Here is a 22,369-nt window from a genome sequence, read left to right as displayed (position 1 = left end):
ATAATAACTAGGTATTAGATCGTAGCAGACGATTGATGTGTTAAAAAGATAGCTTGTATACACCTAAAACAGAGATTTTAGAAGTTGGCAACAAATTTGCTTTTTAATTTCTTAGGATCTGAAAAACAATAAGATACTTTTAAAATGGTATTCTATTACATTCTCAAAAGCCTTCAAAGATAAACGAGTCGGCCTAACAGATAACAACAGTTTCTGGCAACATAAATGATTTTGTAAGATTTAAATGGCCGAAAACGACAAACTCAAAAATCATCAGCACGAAAAGACGAATTTTCTTCCATGCAGTAAAAGGTAGGTTCTATGACTTCGGTTCATCAACCCATGTTGGGTGGTGGAGGTGGTGGGCGCATTCCTTGGCCTTGCATCTGTTGTTGACCTGGAAAACCTTGTGGAGGCATCATTGGAGGTCTCCCCATGTGTCCACCTGGAGTGAAATTAGCCATAGCTCCACCACCAACGGGAGGAGGTGGTGGGGCAGGTAAGTTACCTCCTGGTGGCATAGGTCTAGGTCCGTTACCCATAGGGGGAGGGGGTGGAGGCATTGATCCAGATGGTGGGCCTCTGGGTGGAGGATTTGGAGCTCCAGGAGGAAGACCTTGTGGTGGAGGTGGAGGTGGAGCTTGGGGTGGTGGAGGTAGAGGCCTGGATGAGGCACCTGGTGCTGACAACCCGTTGTCTGTAGGAGCAGTTGGTGGCTTGTTAATCTCCAGTGGCTTAGTCTTGAAGTATAACTGCAACTGAAATTAATTCATCCCGAAGAGAGAGTAAGAGGCTAACCATGAAAATAAGAGTGAATTTTCGGAAACCCTACTGAGTAGTACAAGTTTGTAATTTAAGAAGTAAGAAGACACACAGTGAACATTTTCGAGTCTGGATCCCAATGTGAGAAAAACTTGGGAGTTGATTTGTCAATCTCAGTGCTTGGAACCTGCATAATGCAACAGAAACAATCCAATAATCGAACTACGAAAAGTAGGAACATATTATTAACATGGTCAAGATGATGTTCGAAGATGAGAAAAGAGTTTACCTTAAATGAAATGATCTCATATGGTTCAGCAGCAAACAGAAGAAACTGATATCTTTTGTCAAATGGTTGGATTTTCTGTCCAAAGGAAAAGAGATAAGATTAGTACCTAGTTAATCTTGGAAAGATATAAGATTTTTTATTTTTCCAACATGCAAAGTCCAGAAAAGGGGCACTTAAATAGCACACTGTTAAATACAGTAGAACCACTCGAGAAAAGAATATTGGACATGCAAACCTGCTCGAATGAGGACATGAATCGGTGCCTTGGCTTTGTGTTGTCTTCAATCTCAGGATATTCAATCTGCAACATTCACCACCATCATGAAACTATTAGCCAGTGCAACACTTAGATAAAGTAAGAAAAGGGGGAAACCAAGGGAATGGAAGGTAAACTTGGCTATTCAAACTCATCATATACTTGTCTATCATATGTCATGTGCCAAAAGTGCATTTCTTGCGATCTGAACTTTTTCCTTCTATCATGACACATGCTTTGAGTACGTTAGCAGAGGTTGGTGCATTATAGTAGCAGAAAATAATCGGTGTAACCTATAGTTAGACCAATTACTATTAAGGAACCTATAGTTAGTCAAACTATTTTTTTTTTGAGCAAGGTAAAGTTTATAGTTAGTCAAACTATTAAACCATTTTCTTCTGTTATCACATTTTTAAATTACAAATAATCTGGATGAAGTCCTTGTGCTGCCTTATTTTACTGTTTCATCATCATAGTTCACACAATAAACAAGAATCCATGCAGTGCATCCAGAGCATAAGACTTGGTCGCTATCTTCTTACACTAGCCTCCAAGATTTTGAAACACATGATAGTTGCTTTTATTTTTCATATTTTAGTTTTGGGGCAAGGCAACGTGCCAAAGTTTGTTACCCAGCTGTGTAACCCAGAGATGTCTTTGTACATATTAGGTACACCTCTTTTCTCGAATAACCCCAACAATAACCGCAGCCTGCCTGTTGGTCTGCAACCCGAGACTTTTTTTGGCAAAAACAATCACTTCAGTTTGATAAACTACAGACTAACATTTCTCATATTCTTAGCCTAAATAATATCGTGGTTTGCAAGTGGGAATCGGTTAAACTCAAGTTTGCTTTGAAAGGAAATAGTCAAATTCAAAATCTTGTGACTGTCAATCAGACAAAATATAAGGCCATCTCCTAATATTAATCAGGTCAAATTCCTACAACAAATATATAATATCAAGATAAACGCAAGTATGCAACTATAGGAACCACCGGTTATCCATCCAATCACATTAAAAAGGCGTGTTAAAAAATAGAGGCATGACAAGCAAAACAATTGTAGTGCAGAATAGGGAAGGCTTGTTGATAACTGGGTATCCATTCGTGAACAACGCCCGATGGGAAAGATAGGTAAAAGAAAGCCTAAATTACTTGAGTCGAACAACAATCTGGTTCAAGTGATGTAAAGTTTTTGAAGCCCGAATATTTTTTCAAATAGATAATCTATTAAAACCTCTATATCATGGCTGAACAAATCGATGTAGGATGTCCCGACTCACACATTTCTAAACATATATAACAACACCCAAAGCACTGTACTGGTGTTCTTTAACGTATAGTAGACTAATACTATTGCTTGCCTAGTTGTTAACTTTTATTTGGATATACTATAACCCACTGAACTCTCCCTAAAGCCCACCTACCTTCCCATGAGCCAAATAGTGGCTTTTCCCACTTCACCCCCCTGAAAGACTTGAACCCCCAAAACCCATTGTTGGAGGTAGCTAGCCATTTCCACTAGGCTATCCTATCCTTATCCCATTTTGAACTTTCAAACGATAGTTCTGTAGTTCTTCGCTTCGACAGTGAAAATGTTTACTTCCGGAACAAGTGAAAAATAACATCTATTCCCAGAGGTAAAGAAGTTCGGCCATTAGATGAACTACTTAGTATGAACCATCAGCAGGAAACAATGATGACTACAAGACTTAAATTGACAGCAGACACATCATCAAATTGAAAGTAAAAGACACAAAACAGTAAGTCTCACCTGGAATAAAAGAGATCTTTGTTTTGTTTCCGGATCAAATTGCTTGGTCACTCGGTAGCCAGGCCTACCAATTTTAACTGCAGTTCCAGGCCATAAGAAATTAGCACAGGACAGTCAAGAATCGAGGCAAATGGATAATCAATCATCATCAAAAATTCAAAATCTAAAAACTTCTTAGCCTGAAAGATATTCAGAGTATGATGAATCTCATCCCAAATGGGTAAATGGGCAAAATTGAATGTAATGGTTATATAGGATTCAAAAAACCATCCCAACTAACTTAGGATTAAGGCATAATTGATTGATTAAATAGTTACAAGGTTCAATAGTTTAAGGAACTTTGTTCAAGTATTGCTTCATAAAAGGTGAAATATTTTGTCTTCACTATCTTGGATAACTGAGGGAACTTGCCTCCACCTCAACTTCTCTACTCCGCAAAACTCCATTCACCAAAGCTAGGCAGATCAAAATATATCAGCTGACTTATTTGGTTTCACAGGGATATGAACGACCAGAAGTTTCAAGGAAGTTTTGTAGAGCCCCTTGTCCTCACATCCACTCCCACAGTCTCCTACGACGTATGTTTGAACTTCTCCGATTCTTGGGTGCTAGAAGGCGAAGTAATTTCTAAACATTCTTTCAACACAATCAAATCTTATGGTACATAATTTATTTTTCTTGATAAATGTGGTGTTCGTCCAAGTCGTAATACACTGCAAGACATGTATATCAAGGCCTTATCACCTTGGCGCAAAAACGAGCAGGGTCAACGTTGGCAGGTGGCAGAGCCGAACCAGACTCATGAGGTGATTGGACGGTTTCAAATCAAATGTTATCCTACTACCTTTCATGAACACATATATAGGCTAGCTAATAGATCTGTCCATTAAAGCTCAAGGCTTATGCTAAAGGCAGTGAACTTTGCCTTACTGAATGTGAACCCTGGTCTCCACTGATTTGTCCTACTTCATTAACTACTAGGCTACACAGTTACAGTGTGGAATTGTGGTTACGGTTACATAAAGAATTGATAGTCTTAAACCCTAAATCCTGTCCCTAATTCAACAAAGTAATAATAACACTAATATCTCTTATATATCACCAAAATTAAGTCCAAATTCAAATAACAGAACTCATCAACCCGAAAAAAACTGATTATTATATCAAATCATACCATTTCTTTTGAGAGTAACTTTGCGCTTATGAGGCTGAGGTTGAGCAGGAGCATCCTTAGCTTCACGAGCAGCTCTTTTAGCTAAATTAGTCTGATGCCGTTTTCCTTGAGTGTGAGCCAAGTAATTCCCTTCATTGTTGTGTAACGTCAAGCAAAGCTTACATTCATAGCTTCCGAGATGATTTCGCATGAAATAAGGATCTTTTGCGAGGTCTATGGTCTCTAAAGCCAGCCGGCGCAACCTCTCACGGCGGTCGATTGCCTCGTTCTGGGCGGAGGCGGCGCCGCCGCTTCCCGGCTTCGAACCCCATTCTCTGTCCATTTCGTTCACTGAACCCAACTCGAAGAGCTGCCGATAGAGAAGTTGATATAGATAACCCGACCCGTTTAAGTCATACGGACCGGGTCGGGTCATTTAGCAATTCACATGGATTGGCCCAATATTTCAGTTCTATTTGCAATTGGAAGTCACATATAGATTGGCCCAATAATTATTTAGGATGGTGTTTGGTTGTGAAAATTATGAATATTTGAAAAAAATAATTTTATTTTTAAAATTAAAATTGATATCTAAAAATTGGAGTTGTGTTTAATCATAAATAGAAATTAGAGTTTTTTCTAAATTTTTATGAATAATTATTGAGATTAACATATTTGATGGGATTCTTTAAGTTTTAACAATTTTCTTAGGAGGAAAGAACATGAAAATAAATGATCAGAGTTGAACACAAAATAATAATAAATTTTGTATACATATGTGTGTGAAGACTTGCACATGAATCACAATTCACAACCATGTAGTAGAGTAATTGCATATAATTTACTATCGTTTATAGTAGGATGAATAAGATTATAATTTTAATCTTAATTAAACGTTTCAGATATATAATCTGATATGAATTTTCTTTTTATAAAAAATAGTTTTTCTCTTAATGACCTTACACGATGCAAATCCAAAATAAGGAGAACTTTGATTTGAATATCAAACAATATATGGTAATTTTTTTTTAAAAAAATCAACATACTATTTTCAACCAATAGATTCATGTTAGTTAATTAGTCAATATACTTGAACAGAAAAAGGGCAAAGAATTTTTTTTTTTAACTAGTGCTTTTTTATATCTATTGCAATGAGATAAAATAGCTTGATATAAAGTTAAATATAAATTTCATTTAATTCTGATATGATGCTTTTCATCCTTAATTAGATGTGTTTAAAATTGAGTCTTGATATAAATTTTATTATAATATACTTTCTTTTTAAATTGGACCTCATATAATACAAACTTAATTAAATTAATCGTGAGTCGAATATATATATATATACCAAATTAAAAAAATAAAGAAGAGAGAATTGAGACAACTCATTCCAATTAATAGAGGTGTGTGCTAATTTAAGGGGGGCCTTTTTTTTTCAACAACAAACATTAAATTTTTGGATTCATATATGCTATTGTCAATATTTAATAGGAAAAAATTTGAATAATATAAATCAGGTGGTTTTGTCTTTTGATATACATTAAAATTTTGATGTTGACACTGGTCAACCTCATAAAAATGAACAATTAATTATTTTTTTTCCTTTTTAAGTTTCTAAAGAAAGGAATACACAACAAACAAACAAACAAAAAAACTCTTGTCCTATCAAATATATTCTCCTTTTGTTATAAGAAAAAAAATTGTATTTAAGAAAAACTCACAAAAATTAAAGGACAAATTTTAATAAAGGACTCTCTTTTTAGTTTTTAGTTCTTTTATAATTTATGGACCTTTAAGGATTTCTTTTGAGAAAAATTGAAAATTTTAAAGGAGAAACGTCAAATTGAAATATTTATACAAATTATTATAAATATTGAATGACAGTTTAATACATTATTTTATGGAAGATTGAACAACTATTAGACTTGAGTTCTAATATCGTTCAAAATTATGATTATTTTCTAAGAGTTATATTTGTACGACTATTAGAAATAGTAACAACATTTGTGGATCATTTTTCGACATCTATATTTTAGAAAATAGGTAAATTTTATAATTTTTCAATTACAACAATTAAAAAGTGATTATTTATGGATTTTACATGTCATTAAGGTAATTTAAATATAAGATAAAAAACTTCATTAGAATTTTTTTTTACACTAACAGTATTGATTTGATTCATTATATAAAAATTTTCTCATATCATTAAGGTAATTGGCATTGAGATAAAATATTTCATTATAAATTTTTTTTTAGTTAAACACACTATAAATATAGATGTTTTTTACGCTATTAATATATTTTAACTCGTTATCTAAGATTTTCTATAATTAGAGTATTTTGATCGATTATAGAAGATTGTTTCAATTTTTTAAAAAGTTATCGATTAATTTATATGTAAATATTTTTTAAAATAATATATATGGTTAAATAAATATTCAATCAATGCATAAAAGTTCTTCTCTTAAAAGAATGATTGCTACCCCTTTACTCTTTTTTAAACGAAAAGAAATAAAATTATTTATAAAATAAAAACTTTGAATGTTTAATTTTGTTAATTTGAAGTTGCCTCAACATAATCATGAAATAATGCACGCTTACTGATGTACTTTGTTGTCATGAATTTTATTAATTTTCATAAAATATGATATTCTTATAATTTATTAATTCTATTAATAAGAAAAGAGATTCTGTTGGGACCATTTGGACAAATTTTAAGAGTTTTTTTTCTCTTTTTTTTTGAAAAAAAATATATTATGAAACAAATTGGCCAATATGTTTGTCAAAAGAAAAGAATTTCCAGCACAAATATTGATTTTTTTTTTTGTTATATATGAAGCTCAACAACTGTTTTGAGAGATCTTTTGACAAATAAAAAATGTATTATTCAGACAATATTAATATCTATAAATTAGATCGAAGCTAATTAATTTTAATCGAAATTATGTATAAGATTGTATATAAATTATTTTTTTCAAACCCTACTTACGAAAGTATATTGGATATATTAGTATATTCATTTTCTTGCTCAATAGTTAGCCCCTTCTACTCATATTATTTATATTGTTTCAAAAAAAAAAGTGTGATTATTTTCATTTTTAAAATCTTTTTAGATTATTTTCATTTTTAAAATCTTTTTACTATTTCAAATAATTACTAAAAAATCTAAAATTATATAATATTCCAAATTTTCTTTAATTAAACCGGAAATATATGTAACATTTTCAGGAAATATATTTATTGAAAGTGCATAACATATTCTTGATATCTGATAAATACTAATTCATCCGTTCACTTTTACTTGTCACACTTTGAATTGACACGCATATTAAAAAATAATTATATATTTTATCAAACTATCCCTATTTATGATATCTTGAAAATAATTTGAAAAATAAGTATTTAATTATAATATAATTGAAGCAAAATAATAATAATAATAATAATACAAGTATATTATTATGTTCTTGATAAAAAGGTTGAATATATAAGTCCATTCCCCACACATTTAAATACTCCTTGGCCTACAATGTTTTGGTTTTTTTAACACACTCAATAATATTTGTAACCATTTTGAAGTACACTTTGACCTAATTTTTTTCTTTTTTTGACTTTGGGTCAGATAATTGGATCTATCAAATAATTATAAATAAATTTCTGCGATAAATTAATGATATCTATCTATATATCTTAATCTCCCATAAGACAAGTTTAATATGAGAAATAACAAGCTACAATCTTTGAAAAATTTATCATATATTTGTATATCTTAATCTACCATAAGACAAGTTTAGGATGAATGATAACAAACTACAATATTAATTAAAGTAATATGTCACACCAAATAGAGTAGTCCTACCTAGAAACATATGTTTCCTAATTCTTTATTGGAAATAAATGTAAATAATTTGTGCATAACTATAAGAAAAGTAGATACTTCATTTAATTTTCTCTTTTTCTGTGAGTTATATCATTATTTCTCGTAACCATTCACTCAATCGCTTCAATAAAAAATACAATATAAATATCATCTGTATATAATATATATATACTAATTATCACGATATGTATTTGATCCAATAAGACAAACTTAGCATAACAACTTTAACAATGAAAATAAAAAACTATAATCTTAATTAAATTAAAGTGTTTGTCACACCAACTAGAGTAGTCTTTAACATACATTACCTAACTCTATATTGGAAAATAAATCCTACAAGAGCCAAATAGAGTAGTCACAAACATACATAACCTAACTTTATATTGGAAATAAATCCTATAAAAGCTAAAACTCCAAAATTTGTGCCTAACAAATGCTAAAAAGTAGATATTCATTTTCTCTCGCATCTATTATTATTTATCTTAAAAAAAATTAACCTGAATAATCGTCCACTATCTGATTAGTCTATATATATGACTATGACTATATGTATTAGATCTCCATAAGACAAACTTATCATAACCAATTTCAAGGACGAAAATAACAAACTACAATCTTAATTAAAGTCATGATATGTCACACCAAATAGAGTGGCCTAGAAACATACTTTATTTAATTATATAATGGAATAAATTCTAAAAGAGTTAATTCCAAAAATTGTGCTTTACAAAAGAGTTAATATATATGCTTTCATTTTGCTCCACTAATCTCATTCTTTTTCTCTTGATTTTTTTTTAATGCTCACTCAACCGCTTATACTAAAAATAGTTAGAATATTCACAACATACATAGTGAAATTTCATTAAATGGGGATCGAGAAATATGAAATATACACAGACCTTACCATTATATCGTGAAGATAGAGATATTATTTCGAAAGACCCTTGACTCAAATTTAAAATATCTAAAAGTAAATAATAAATTCAATCGATTATTTGGGTAAATATCTCAAAAAAGAATCCTAAACAACACACCAAAAAGTACTAATGCACTAGAAAGTTCCCTCATAAGTCATAATCAAACAATTTTGGGCCCAAACCCGATAACCCGTACCAACAAAAGGCCCACTTATATGTTGACCCACCACCAAAAGTTACAACTCAAAGCCTGGAGCCCAATTTATATAACTCTTTACCCCTTATTTTCATCTTAATTACCTTACATGCCACTAATTTTCAGGTGGCGGTTGGATTCCTTGTGTAACGGAAAATATTTACTATATTTACGCAAATATTAATTATAGTAAAAGTAAATTAACTCTATTTGAATACATGCAAAAATAGAAAATAGTATATTTCTTTTTATATATTTGTACATAATATATAAATTGAACGTAAAACTAAAATTTTGACGAAACTAAAATAGAAATGTTCTAATTTCTCACTCCTAGAAAGTTTTATCTTCTTATATATATATGAATGATTGTATCATAGATATCACGCCAGAATTTTAAATAATTTTTTTTGGAGATTTGAGATGCTTGCTCATATATCTGTCGATCGAAAATTTGATGCTAAGCTATAGGATTTCGGAAAGAGGTAGAGTTTGATTTGTAAACCTTTTTACTGTCTTAGAGTTCAGGCGGTAGCTAAACGATAATAAAGGATGGAAAAACTCAATTTTCGATGAAATAATTCAATTCTTGTAAATTATTTTTTTCGGGTTATCACATGATCTTTGCGTGGTTAGATTAACATGTTATTTTGTTGTCATTATTATTATTCTTTTCTATGTGTTGTGTCCGACTCTCATTTCATATTATTTCATTGTAATTATTGCTTTCATTTTTTTAACAAATTTTAAAGTTAATGTCTACCTTCCTCCGACCCTATTTATGAAATTTCACTAATATATATATTTTTTTATATTGTTAGAAAAAAAATCATTCTCCTTTATTTGGAAATAATTTAATTAATTTCGAACTTTTCATTATTAATTTTAAATATTTATTTGATTCTAATTTTGTAGCTGCTGAGAAGTCACTTGTTAACAAAGAAAAAGAAAAGAATAACTGCAAAACGTTTTCCCTCCCACTCTTTCTCTCTCTACAAAACCTATACATACAATAAATCCGTTTTCTCTCTCTACATATACATATAGAGAGAGAAAGTAGTGAATCATGCCAAAAGCTTTCTGAATACTTTTACTTGGCCCTCTGTATTTCTCTCTGTCGCCATTGTGTCACTGTTGCATAGTTTCTAGAGAGAGAAAGTGCAGAGTTTTTGTGTTGAATTGGAAGGGGAGAGAGAGAGAGAGTTGAGTTGAGGAAGGAGGAGTTCGCCGATGGGTCCATCGACGGCGACGACGGGGCAGAGCAATAGCAGTTACGATCTGTCATTTAAGATCTTGTTGATCGGAGATTCTGGAGTTGGAAAGAGTAGCTTGCTTGTTAGCTTCATTTCTAATGCCGTTGACGATCTGGCCCCTACCATTGGTACTCTCTTTGCTCCTTTTAGCTCAGTTTGTGTGTGCGTGAATGCAAACATATGCTGTGAAGAAAAAAATGTTGTATTCTGTATTTTCCTGTTCTTTTTAGTAGTTTTTGCTTGATGATCATTTGATTTGAAATTTGGAGTTTATGAGCTAGGAATTCTGTATCTAGGAATCCGATGAATGAATGAACTAGTATACAACATGCCGGAGTTTTTTATGATTTGTAGCTCAAGTTTTTTTTTTGCTTTGATCATTTGATTTGGATTTTGGAGTTAGCTCGGAATTTTGTTTCATGAAATTCTGTCAATGAACGAACTAGCATACAACATGCCGGAGTATTTTGTGATTTGTGGTTTACGTTTATGATTCTCAGATAAATCACTACTAACTACTATGATTTTCAAGTCCTTTCAAATCAGCAGGCTGTGCTGTTCTTTGTTAATGCTTGACTAAAGTTTTTGATTCTCACATTGATTGTCAATGTTTACTGCGTAAAGTGAAATCTGAAAGATGTGTATGATTTGGAAATCATAGAATTCAGGAGTTTGTGTTGCGATTAGAGGTTTGTTGAGAGGATTTTTTTGGATTCTTAGCAGTTTTATTGAATGTATACTTTAGAACTAGAAAATGATCATTATCTAGATCCTAGCTCCTGCTCCAAACTTGTCTTATACATATTATTTTCCAAAACTAGTAAAAAAATTGTTTTCATTTTTAGTAAGAAACAGAACAAAGTATTTTTGTATCCTGAATTCTTGATAATAAAGTTTATGTGAACAAGAAATAGAACAAGGTATTTATGTATTTGAAATGCAATATTGAATATTATACCAAAGGACTAATGTTGCTATAAATAAATATACATACCTTTCTGCAATATCTTAGGATTGCCTAAACTAATATGATAGTGTTTGTTTTAGAAATATCACATCTTAAGTTGTTTATGGATAGTAACATAGAGCTGCATGTGATGGTAGAAGGTATCTGGTGGATCAGTCTACATGCATACAAGTTGGCTTGACCATCACCATGATAAAAGAACCTAGACTAGAATGCCTTCGTGTCTGCATGTTGCTTTAGGAGAATGCTCCGACTGGCAAAAGAATGTAGGATAGAAAGAACAAGGGAAAAACAGCAAGTAAGAAATGTAGCTTAAGAGTGTTCCAATTTTTTTTTCCTTTCCTTCATCTGTCTTTCTCTCGTCCTGATAGATCTAGTGATTTGCTTAAACATCTTTTGAAGTTGTCAACTAAATGCTCATTTGATGGTTAATCTCTCAATACAATTTTTTGCTGACTTTACTTTTTCTTTTTCTTATGATTAGGCGTTGATTTTAAGATCAAGACACTCACTGTTAGTGGGAAAAAACTGAAGCTTACCATTTGGGACACAGGTAAGAACCAAAACAGTGCCTCGACTCTGGGATTTATTTTACTGTATTATATGGTGCCAAATGTCTAGCTGTACTCATGAGATCTGTACTAAAACTTTAGAACTCCATAATTTAAGAACGTTCAATTAGATCTCTTTATGCAATGGTGTGGATTATGTGCTTAAACACAACTTAATCTATTGAAACCTCTAATTTACCTGATAACAAAAACACTACTTGATCTACATGATTATTGGTTGGTTTAACTAAAGGTGTGTCAATTTTCACCTTTATTTTAAGATGCATGACTTGTAAGGGAGAATGGATATGTGGTAACTCAACCCCAGAAGGAAAAAATTAGCTCATGATGTAAAGAATGTCCCAAGATCATTTAAGGAGACAATAACCCATTCCCTGGTCCAATATTTGATGCTAATACCTTCCCCGCGCGCCAAAATATCTAGAGTGTGTATAACAGAACATTGGGGCCAATACTGGAAAACACAACTAGGTAGATGGCTTCTCTACCATCACACTATACTAAATCTGAATGCTCTTTCACTAGATGAGGCTTCTCTACCATCACACTATTCTAAATCTGAATGCTCTTTCACTAGATGAGGCTTCTCTACCACCACACTAGGAGACAATAACCCATTCCCTCATTGTCGCATAAGACCAGATTACATAGACTTTTTTCTAACTGCTTGTATATCGATCGGAAAGAAGCAGTCCAATTAACCTGTTTGTCTCAGTTCTTTGCCGAAGAAACATCATAAATTATCTGGTTTTACTTGGATCCAATGGAAGATTGTAACTGTACATATCATGTTTCTACAGCTGGGCAGGAGAGGTTCAGGACACTGACAAGCTCCTACTACAGAGGTGCTCAAGGGATCATTCTTGGTAAGTAATCAGTGAATTTATACATTTTCATACCTTACAAGTGGGACTTTTGACTTCTGTCATTACAACATTCATCTTCACTGCTGTTTAACGCCATTCTGCCCTTTTCCACCATGATTGAACTAAGCATAATTTGAAAAACCCCTAAAGTTTTCTTTTTCATGAAGAACATCAGAAGATGTTTTCACTCTCAAATCACTCACAAAAATTCAAACACAACTCCAATTAGTAATCATGGACAAACACAATCATCTGCAATTTTATTTTTGATGCAGCAGTTGTTCATATTTGTTTATTGCATGTCCAAAAGTAGAATGACTTTTCTTGATTATACTGGTGAACGTTCGCTCTATTGGTTTTTGGAGCTTCTTCTCTTAGGTAATGTCAATCTAACTGCCATCTGTTCTATTAAATGACAATTCTATGGCATGAAACTAGGCTCCCCTTCTTGAATAATCTTATTAAACTTGAATATCTGGTTCCAGTGATAAGTTTTCATGATAATCTTCTGTAGTTTTTTGGGGTTGCTGGAGTTTTATCTGCCAAGAATAGAAATCAGGCATCCCAATCTATTTTCATAACAGCACTATAGAACTTCTCTGTGATGAAATTCTTGCTGATTATTGCCTCAGTCCTTTCTTACTGGCTCCTACAGAGTAACGAACCACATATACTAAATAGCGTCTGGGTTGATAGGGGAATCGTATATCTCTGCCTTTGACAGCTCTCCAATCTCCATTAGTCGAACAAGGTTTGTGGGATGACTGATAGAAATTGTTCAAATTCAAAAAGGTGTCCATGTAGTTTTCAGATACATGACTAGAAAAGTAATTTTCCTATTTCATAATAAGAAGCATTTATCTGTGCATTCTTTGTTGACACATTTCTACATTCCTCTTAGATGCTTTGTCTTCTCTGAATTCTTGAATGCATCTCCATCTATTATGTTTAATTTGCTTATTTAAATTTTGTTTACAGTCTATGATGTAACAAGAAGAGAGACCTTCACAAACCTGTCTGATGTGTGGGCAAAAGAGGTGGAGCTGTATAGTAATAATCAGGATTGTGTAAAGATGCTGGTTGGAAATAAAGTTGACAGAGTATGTTTTTTTTTGTAAAAATGAATACGCTTGCATCTTTCTCTTTCTCCAACTGCTCTCGATAATGGTGTTAAGTCTATTCAATTTGCTTGTTGAATATGCTAGGAGACATTATTTCATGGAGAAAATAAGTGAATTAAGAGTAGATATCACCTCTTCAAATGTGGTATACTTAAATTTTCTTGTGGAATCTGGGAACTTGCACGATGGCTATAAAGGAAGTCATGAAAACGATGATTAGTAGATCTTCAATCTGCTTTCTTTCACAAATAGTTGTATTGCAGTTACAACATTTGATAAGTTGAAGCAAATGTTTCCATAATGAAAAGCTATATGCAACTTAAACAGACCTCAAAAAGGAAAGAAAAACACAGAAAAGGATGAGTTTGGATAACTTTTGGAGAATATATGCCTCAGGGAATGTACTATCCATCTTTTCTTATTTTTCTATTGCAGAATGAATTACAACAGAGGTAGAGGATGAGTTTGGTTACATCTTAATGCTTTCTGTGGGAGTATCTTTTATCGTTCTATTGCAGTCGATTGTTGGTGCTTGAATAAATTCTGCATGAAGTTTGTTAGCCAACTTTTGTTCTTACTTTACTATTGGTTTTATCAGGAATCCGAGAGAGCTGTGACCAGGGAAGAAGGCATTGCCTTAGCGAAGGAACTTGGAGGTCTATTTCTTGAATGTAGTGCTAAAACTCGAGAAAATGTGCAAAACTGCTTTGAAGAGCTTGCCTTAAAGGTAAATGATATGTTGGTAACACAAGATTTGTTGTTATCAAGTTAGCATCATATGCTAATTAACATGGTCTGCAGGTATTAATTTAGCATTATCTTTTTGATGAATCAAGTTGACCTTTTAGATCGAATACCCTCATAAAATATTATTTTGATGTAGTGCTAAAACTCAGTCAGTAGATCAGTTCAATTTATTCTTTAAGATACATCGTGTTCAACACTGTCACATCCTAGACAGGTCAACAGGCCAATGTTCCCAGACTTGATATCCTTTAACTTCAAGCTTTGAGAAATGTTTCAGTCCAACAGTTTTGATCTGGTTGATTCAAAACCGGATTCATTTGGTCAACTTATATCTTTCCAGGATTAATGTTTCCATCGATTTTCTAACTATATTATCGTATTCAGATAATGGAGGTGCCTAGTCTCCTTGAAGAAGGATCCACTGTAGGGAAGAGAAATATCTTGAAACAGAAACAAGAACAGCAAACACCACAGGGCGGTGGTGGTTGCTGCTCATGAAACTCCTAGGACTTCAAAAATGATAAAAAAAAAAAGAAAGTGTGCACTAGATGGTGCATATCAAATATGTATATGCTGTTTCCTTTTCTTCTTTACTGTTTTTATCTTGCTGCTGCTTTGAAAGTGGTTAGTAGTCTCATGTAAAGTAACTGATCGATGTTGGTCATTGACCAATGTTCTTGTTAATATTTGCCAGATTGCTGTCAAATTGGGTGGTTTTTCATAATTTTAATGTGCATTTCTTTCATCAGTAATTGCCTATAAGAATCAGCTAAATATTTATTGCACTATATGTTCTTACTGGTTCATTATGCTAAATATGTATATATCCCTTTTTACTTTGTCAATTCTAAGTGTAACATACTTAAATGGCGTGCCAACTGGTAAGTGAAGATACCCCAAATACCAACTTCAAAATTGTTCCTTTAAAATGAGGAAGCATAACAAAATAACAAATAAAGTCTCCATATTCTATAATTCTAGTTGATGAATCATTTAACAGTCACTTCAAAAAAAAAATGAGTATTTCTCATACTGCAATGTGCAATCTCACTATATAAAGAGTATTGTATGTAACATTCAAGCATAATATCCGAGTTTCTGATATAACACTAGTACCTACAGAACAAGGGGAAACATATCGACAATAGCCAAGCGTCCAAATTTTCTTTATGTAGACCTATAGGGACGACCGATTTCAGCACTTATAGCTTCGTCTAAGATTATGCAAGCTTCACTTTCAGGCTCAACAAGCTCAGATGGGGTCTGCGATAATCACAAGTCAATCGAGCCATATTGAATTAATCAGACATAAAATTTAAAAAAAAAGTCCAATTTGAGTATTTGCTGCACTTACCCTTCCTAATAAATTGTTCCTACAAGCAGAAGCCCCTGAAGCTATCAATAATCTGATCACATCTAAATGTTCACCTCTGGCGGCATGATGGAGAGGCTACGAAAATTACAACAAATACAATCAGTACAAGATGCTGTAGCTGTTTCATTTACTAATTTCCAATATTTAAATAATTGAAACTTTGCATAGCGTTAAATATTAGTAGAGATGCCTCACCGCATCACCTTCTTCATCAAAGGTGTCCAGCATCCTTTTCACGCATTCAGGGTCAGGTGCATTGTTGATTAGCAGACGGGCTATTTCTGTGTATCCTGTTGAAATAATCAGCATTCATAAAGTAAGAAATGCAAGCTTATGATTCCTTTTTTACTGAAACCTACATTTATCCCCTTACTCCTCACTTCCTCGAAAGGCTCGGGTTAATGTAGTTAGTTCACTTGATGCTTAATAAATGCGTTCAAAACCTGACTGTACAATTTACTAGTTTATTACATCTCGTTATGGTGAAAAGATGCGTCAATGAAGGACTTGGAACTTGCAAACTTATGGTATACCTCCAGCACAAGCATCATGCAATGGAATTGCTCCATCTTCATCCTTAGCCTCCACAGAAGCTCCTCTCTCTAACAGTAGCTGAGTCAAAAACAATATTATATTAGTATTAGTCAAAAACATGATAATGAAATCAACACCAACAGATCAACCGTAATGTAATGTCTTCTGTAGGGACTGTTTCCGACTTGAGAATAGAGAGTGGACCAACCTCCACACATGCCAGATGGCCATACAGACAAGTAATATGAAGAGCAGTGTCCCCATCTTCTAGAGGTTCATCAATGCTTCCATTAAAATTATCTGCAGCAGACCATCAAGTAGTTTCATTAGCATGACAGATAAAATTTATAACAAGGTATATATGATAAGTTATATTTGATTAGTAAAATATATAGAACAATTTATTTACTTCTCCCAGAAACATGGGTGACAAAAAATCAACCATAAATAACAATGCAGCGATCAAATTGCAGCGCGGTAAATGCCATTTTAGATTAACAGAAAATGGAAATGAATTGTTATTGGGCTGGGCAGGAGATGAAATTAAAATGATGTTCCAAACTTTCCCCCATAAAAGTAGTCATAGGATGCAACATGTGAATCACAATTCAAAAGTGTGATTTACCAAGTTTCAGGTGCAAGGCACTTCTACTGCTGCTAACACCAGCCTGAGTAACCTTGTTATCTCCTCCTTTCAAAGCCAACAACCTAAACCACAAGAAAATGAGAGAAGGGTGGGTTTTTAGTCTTACCAGTCAAGAAGTACAAGAGTGGTTAGACTGAGTGAATTGTATTGCCCTCCACCCCTGCTATGTTGTGAAGGTGCTGGCTTTGCTGTAGTCAAGCTTAATTAAGCCAATGTTCCACACATCACCCTTAACCCACAAGACAGTAGGTACTATATCCCACTTAGCTGAATGAATTTTATAAGAAGGTGAATCTCCAGTTCTCCCTTTCTTGCGTTCTAATATATGTATTGGCTTTGTTACATTCCAGCTTAAATCATTCGTATTCCTTTCATTTACCCTTGGGATGGATAGGAGTGTTTACAAAACCAACCTTGTCAAAGGGGTTTCAGACACTAAAGCACAGCCAATGTTCACACTTGTTTCCATAACATTCCTTCATCTCAACCACCAATATGGCATTCTGCATGTGTCCACATAAATGCCAAGAACAACCTCACACAAATGTGCTCTATCATTACCCCTCTATCTACATGTGTGTGTGGTTGTGTGCTTGTATTGTTCCATTGTGTACGGCATAGCAACAATCATCAATATGCGCCAACTTTCTTGTCAACTCAATGTTTTTTTTTATAAAAAGAATGCTTACATTCTACTTATTTGGGAGCAAGTACCAACACTTTTACCAAAAATCGGACCTCAAATTATAAGTTGCTTACTTATTTGAACATTACACTAACAGATCTATGTTTTTCTGGTTCCACTAGCTAAGACTAAATTATCACATGTTCATTTCGTTGTTACAACTTCCTTTTTTATGTTAAAATCAAAGCTATAAGCAAATTCATATAAATCTCTGAGTAGAACTACTAAATCTTCAGCTATTCAACCATAATCCCCTGCCCCCAAAAAGCACTATATTCTTCCATAAAATCAAATGCATCAGTTCATCCTTAGGAATGATGCCCTTTACAACAGTAACTTGAACAACATTTCAAAACTAGCAAAGACCATACAGATAAATAAGGTCAATAGAAAAAAATAACGTTAATAATTCAACAGACATTGAAGCTAAATATATTAGTATGCTTGCATCTTACAGTAGGTTCAGCATTAATAGGAGTGTTTTTAGTTTGAATCGAGATTAGTATACAACAAATAACCACGCCTCAGTCCGAAATAAGTTAGGTTCAGTTAAATGAATCCTTACTGACCATATTTCTCCTTTTATACCTCTCAGACCAACATTATACAAAAAAAATAAATAATAGGAAGTGTACTAGAAGCTCCCTATATTTTCTATGGCATACAAATATCAAGTAGGGGCAAAAGACTCCTAGATAGCATAGGACTTAACGTAAACATACTAACATGACAAAAAACCTATTCCCAACTAATTGGGATCATCTATATACATCTTTTCCCTCCATTGAGCTATATGTTTTTGCTAAGTATGCATGGATTCCAAGAGTTGTAAATTTTTCGAGACAAATTAAGTTTACCTCGACCCATTTTAATACTTCACTCACCATAGTTCCACACCAACAGAAACAACATGTGATTGAGTTATTGTTTTGCTGAGTCTACATGGATTCCAGAAGTTACAAGTCTCTCTAGATAATTTACTCGATGCAATTTTACTCTACCTTGTCTCCTTTTATCACTTCCACTCACCATATTTCTACACCTACATATAACATCAGCACTTCACTCATCATGACTTCACACCTATAGAGAACACTTTTACTCAACATAGCTTCACACCTATAGGAAACACTTATACTCACCATAGCTTCACACCTATAGAAAACACTTTTACTCACCATAGCTTCACACCTATAGAAAACACTTATACTCGCCATAGCTTCACACCTATACACAGCGACGGAGCCACCTTTTGACACTCGTTAATTTTTAGCTTTGCCACTGCATATAGCAACACTTCATTCACCATGACTTCACACCTACATAGACACTTCATTCACCATAGTTACACACCTACATTGCATACCAGTGCATCTGGAGTTCGAATCGGAATAGTACAGGTCCGATTCGAGCTAAACCGGATATAAATGAGGTTCATGTTAACACTAGAACTCGTAACTTTAACATAGTAGCAATTATTGTGGTTATAATTGTTCTATAATACTCAAACAGAGTCAAAATAAACATTTACGAACAAAAAAAAATTGGTACGGAGAACAAACCTAGGGCTTGGCGAAGAGCGTCGACGTCGCCGGACTCGGCGGCGTTGAAAATGTCACGGAGGTGAAGAGGTATGTGAGAATCTGGCTCTTCTTCGAACTCCAATTCCTCCTCGAATAAACCGCCTTCGTCATCTTCTTCACCCATCATGCCGTTACGTCCCCTTTGTACCGCCATTTCTGTAACTTCGATTTTTTCTGGTATAATAAAAATAAGGAGACTTTTATAAGGCTAAATCCACGTCTTAATTTGATCTCAATTAATATTATATATGAATATATATTTAAATTTATATAAAATTAAATAATTAATACACATATTTTATATGATATAATGCAAATCAATTATTACGTAGGATGAAGTTATCACAAGTAAATGGTTATTTAGTGCATATAAAGGTACATTCAACATAAAAAATAGATATAAGATGAGGTTAAGTTAGGTCTAACGATATATTTATGCACACTCAAAAGTTTAAAGGTAGATATCGTATGGGACCAAGTTTAAAAAATACATTAATATAGTATTTATGTATAAAAATGACAGAATACATAAAAAAAATGTTTAAACTTGACCTTAACTTAGTATATATACACTCAAACTTTAATTATGCACCTACAGACATTTTAACTTGTGTCTATTATGTTAATTTATGTATCATTTTTAAAAGTAGAGTGTTTACTTGCCAGCAATGCCAAATTTGAATATTTATTGTGTATTATACCTATAAAATTCATACAAGCTACATTTGAAAGTTCTTTGTCAAAAAAATAATCTTTTTTATAAATTTTTCAAAATGTAATCACTTTTAAATTCTAATGTGCAATCAAACAATAGAATGAATTTTGAACTTTTAAGAAGTGAAAAAATCTAATACCGTCATATTTATAAGTTTATTGATCTTATATAGATTTTGATCTAAAAAAGGTGAAGCTCCATTAAAGAAAAAATTACTGTCGATTTTTTTAAATTTAAATTTAAATTCAAAATATTTGACTATAAACATTATTCGAATTTCTTTTAAGTTCAAACGTAAGTATTTAGTTGAAAACTTATGGGCCTTACTACAAAAACTACCCAATAGTTCTCCAAAAGAAAGTTTGGACTTTCGTTACCAAATAAGCCCAAAGCAATATCAAAAACAAATGGAATTATTACTTGGACTTCTCTTTTTCCAAATAATAAGGCGAATCGAATTGATATATAAGTCCTACGTAAAACGATAGAATTGAAATATTCAAAAATGACATGCCAAATTTCCAAATAACGACATTTGTTTATGGTCTTATATAGTCAAAAGTTTCACCGCAAAATTAAAGACCGAGTCTTTGAAGTTTGAAAAATTAATTTGCAATGGACAAAAAAACTTTGATATTCTATTTTACGAGTGAAATGCATGTTTAAATACAATTTTAGATTATAAATATTCTTTCTCAATTTCACTTGAAATATTACTACTTTCTTTTTAAAAAGGAAATATCACTCAATTTTCATGTCCCTTTTTAAATCCACAAAAACACACTATTTAATTTAAAGAAAATGTTCCACTAGACAAATATTGACAGTTATAAAGGTTTTTATATTTAATTTAACTTGTTGCATTTATTATAAACTATATAAAAAGATTCATTTTTTTCACATGAAACTGAGTGTTCTAAAACAAGCAACTTGTCCAGCCAATAACACAAGTATGTAGGGGTAGACCTCGTAAAATAATTAGCTCATGAAAATATAATTCGTCTGATCTGTATAAGTTTGAGCTGGTTATTGATCATTTGATATGTCTCTGGATTGACTCAGTATATTAAAACTTGAGTTGATATTATGTGTAATCGAATTAATCTATGATAAATCTTAACAAAATATTAATATACCATATATAACTTTAATAAAAAAAATTGTGGTTAGCAATTAAAACTTGGTGAGAATCGAGGGTGGAAGGTTATGATTCTATTTTTAGCCTATTTAAGCTCAAGTAACTCTCAAGTAGAGTGTCGAGTGACACAATAACTTATTCATTTAGTAATATAAATCACTTTTAATTTATCCAAATTTAACGCGATCCGTCTATTTGAAATTGAGATAATTTTATCCTTTTTACTACCAACAAATTCATGTACACCTAATTACACCAATTATAAATTTGTAGCTGCCCCAAAAGAAAAAATAAATTAAAACATATATTTCATGTAGCAGCAAGAAGTATGTGCATCATTTGATGATTTGTTAAGTTGGCCTCTTTTATTTTTTTTTAAACCTTATTATAAGACAACAATAAAAGAGACATGCATTTAATAAAGACAAAAATACACATTCAATGAAGAGTGTATTTATGTGCTAAAATTGCTTAAAACATACTCTTAATATGATTTATTGAATATCGTAAACTGTTTATACAAGTATAATGAAATTAATATTTTTAAAAAATGTATTTTTGAATGAATAGTACTTAATTAATACTAATAAGAGTACATAATAGTAAATTATCTCATAATTTTTTTGAGTAGATTATATCATTTTCCTACTTTTTTTTTTAAATTACAAAAATTCCTTAAAATTTATGAGTTTCGATACATTACTGGACTTCCTGATACATCATTAGACTTCCGGAGACATCACTAGACATCAGTGGCGGATCCAGGATTTTTATAAAGTGGGTTCAAAATATAAAAAAAAATACAAAAAAAAAACGAATTTAAAATAAAAAGGGCATACTGGGATTCAATCCGGGTTGGCTGGGAGAACTTGAACCCCCTCAACCATTCGATCAAGCTTTAAACTTGTGTTAGTGGGGTCAAAATTATATATATATATA

General features: G+C 32.4%; 3 protein-coding genes across 3 annotated transcripts; 1 reads left to right on the top strand and 2 right to left on the bottom strand.

Annotated features, from left to right (window-relative positions):
- Positions 1 to 75: 75 nt before the first annotated feature.
- On the bottom strand, positions 76 to 4,614 carry LOC107031064 (splicing factor 3A subunit 2). The gene is made up of 6 exons (XM_015232266.2): positions 4,257 to 4,614; positions 3,083 to 3,159; positions 1,287 to 1,352; positions 1,052 to 1,126; positions 875 to 949; positions 76 to 758 (listed from the first exon to the last, which is right to left on the bottom strand). Exons 1-6 carry the CDS (start codon positions 4,576 to 4,578, stop codon positions 336 to 338), a joined length of 1,038 nt encoding a protein of 345 aa, XP_015087752.1. The 5' UTR covers positions 4,579 to 4,614; the 3' UTR covers positions 76 to 335.
- A 5,562-nt stretch (positions 4,615 to 10,176) lies between these two features.
- LOC107031065 (ras-related protein RABC2a) lies at positions 10,177 to 15,506 on the top strand. The gene is made up of 6 exons (XM_015232267.2): positions 10,177 to 10,609; positions 11,933 to 12,001; positions 12,821 to 12,886; positions 13,865 to 13,986; positions 14,606 to 14,734; positions 15,139 to 15,506. Exons 1-6 carry the CDS (start codon positions 10,459 to 10,461, stop codon positions 15,250 to 15,252), a joined length of 651 nt encoding a protein of 216 aa, XP_015087753.1. The 5' UTR covers positions 10,177 to 10,458; the 3' UTR covers positions 15,253 to 15,506.
- Positions 15,507 to 15,701: 195 nt separating this feature from the next.
- Positions 15,702 to 19,767, bottom strand: LOC107029758 (ankyrin repeat domain-containing protein 39-like). Its single transcript, XM_015231206.2, has 6 exons — positions 19,557 to 19,767; positions 16,872 to 16,963; positions 16,663 to 16,741; positions 16,325 to 16,419; positions 16,109 to 16,204; positions 15,702 to 16,017 (listed from the first exon to the last, which is right to left on the bottom strand). The coding sequence occupies exons 1-6, from the start codon at positions 19,729 to 19,731 to the stop codon at positions 15,922 to 15,924; spliced, it is 633 nt and encodes a 210-aa protein (XP_015086692.1). The 5' UTR covers positions 19,732 to 19,767; the 3' UTR covers positions 15,702 to 15,921.
- Between the last annotated feature and the right edge of the window lie 2,602 nt (positions 19,768 to 22,369).

This window comes from Solanum pennellii, chromosome 9, assembly GCF_001406875.1.
Source record: "Solanum pennellii chromosome 9, SPENNV200".
Classification (NCBI taxonomy): domain Eukaryota; kingdom Viridiplantae; phylum Streptophyta; class Magnoliopsida; order Solanales; family Solanaceae; genus Solanum; species Solanum pennellii.
Note: the sequence above shows the minus strand (reverse complement) of the source record. Positions and strands in the feature narration are given on the sequence as shown.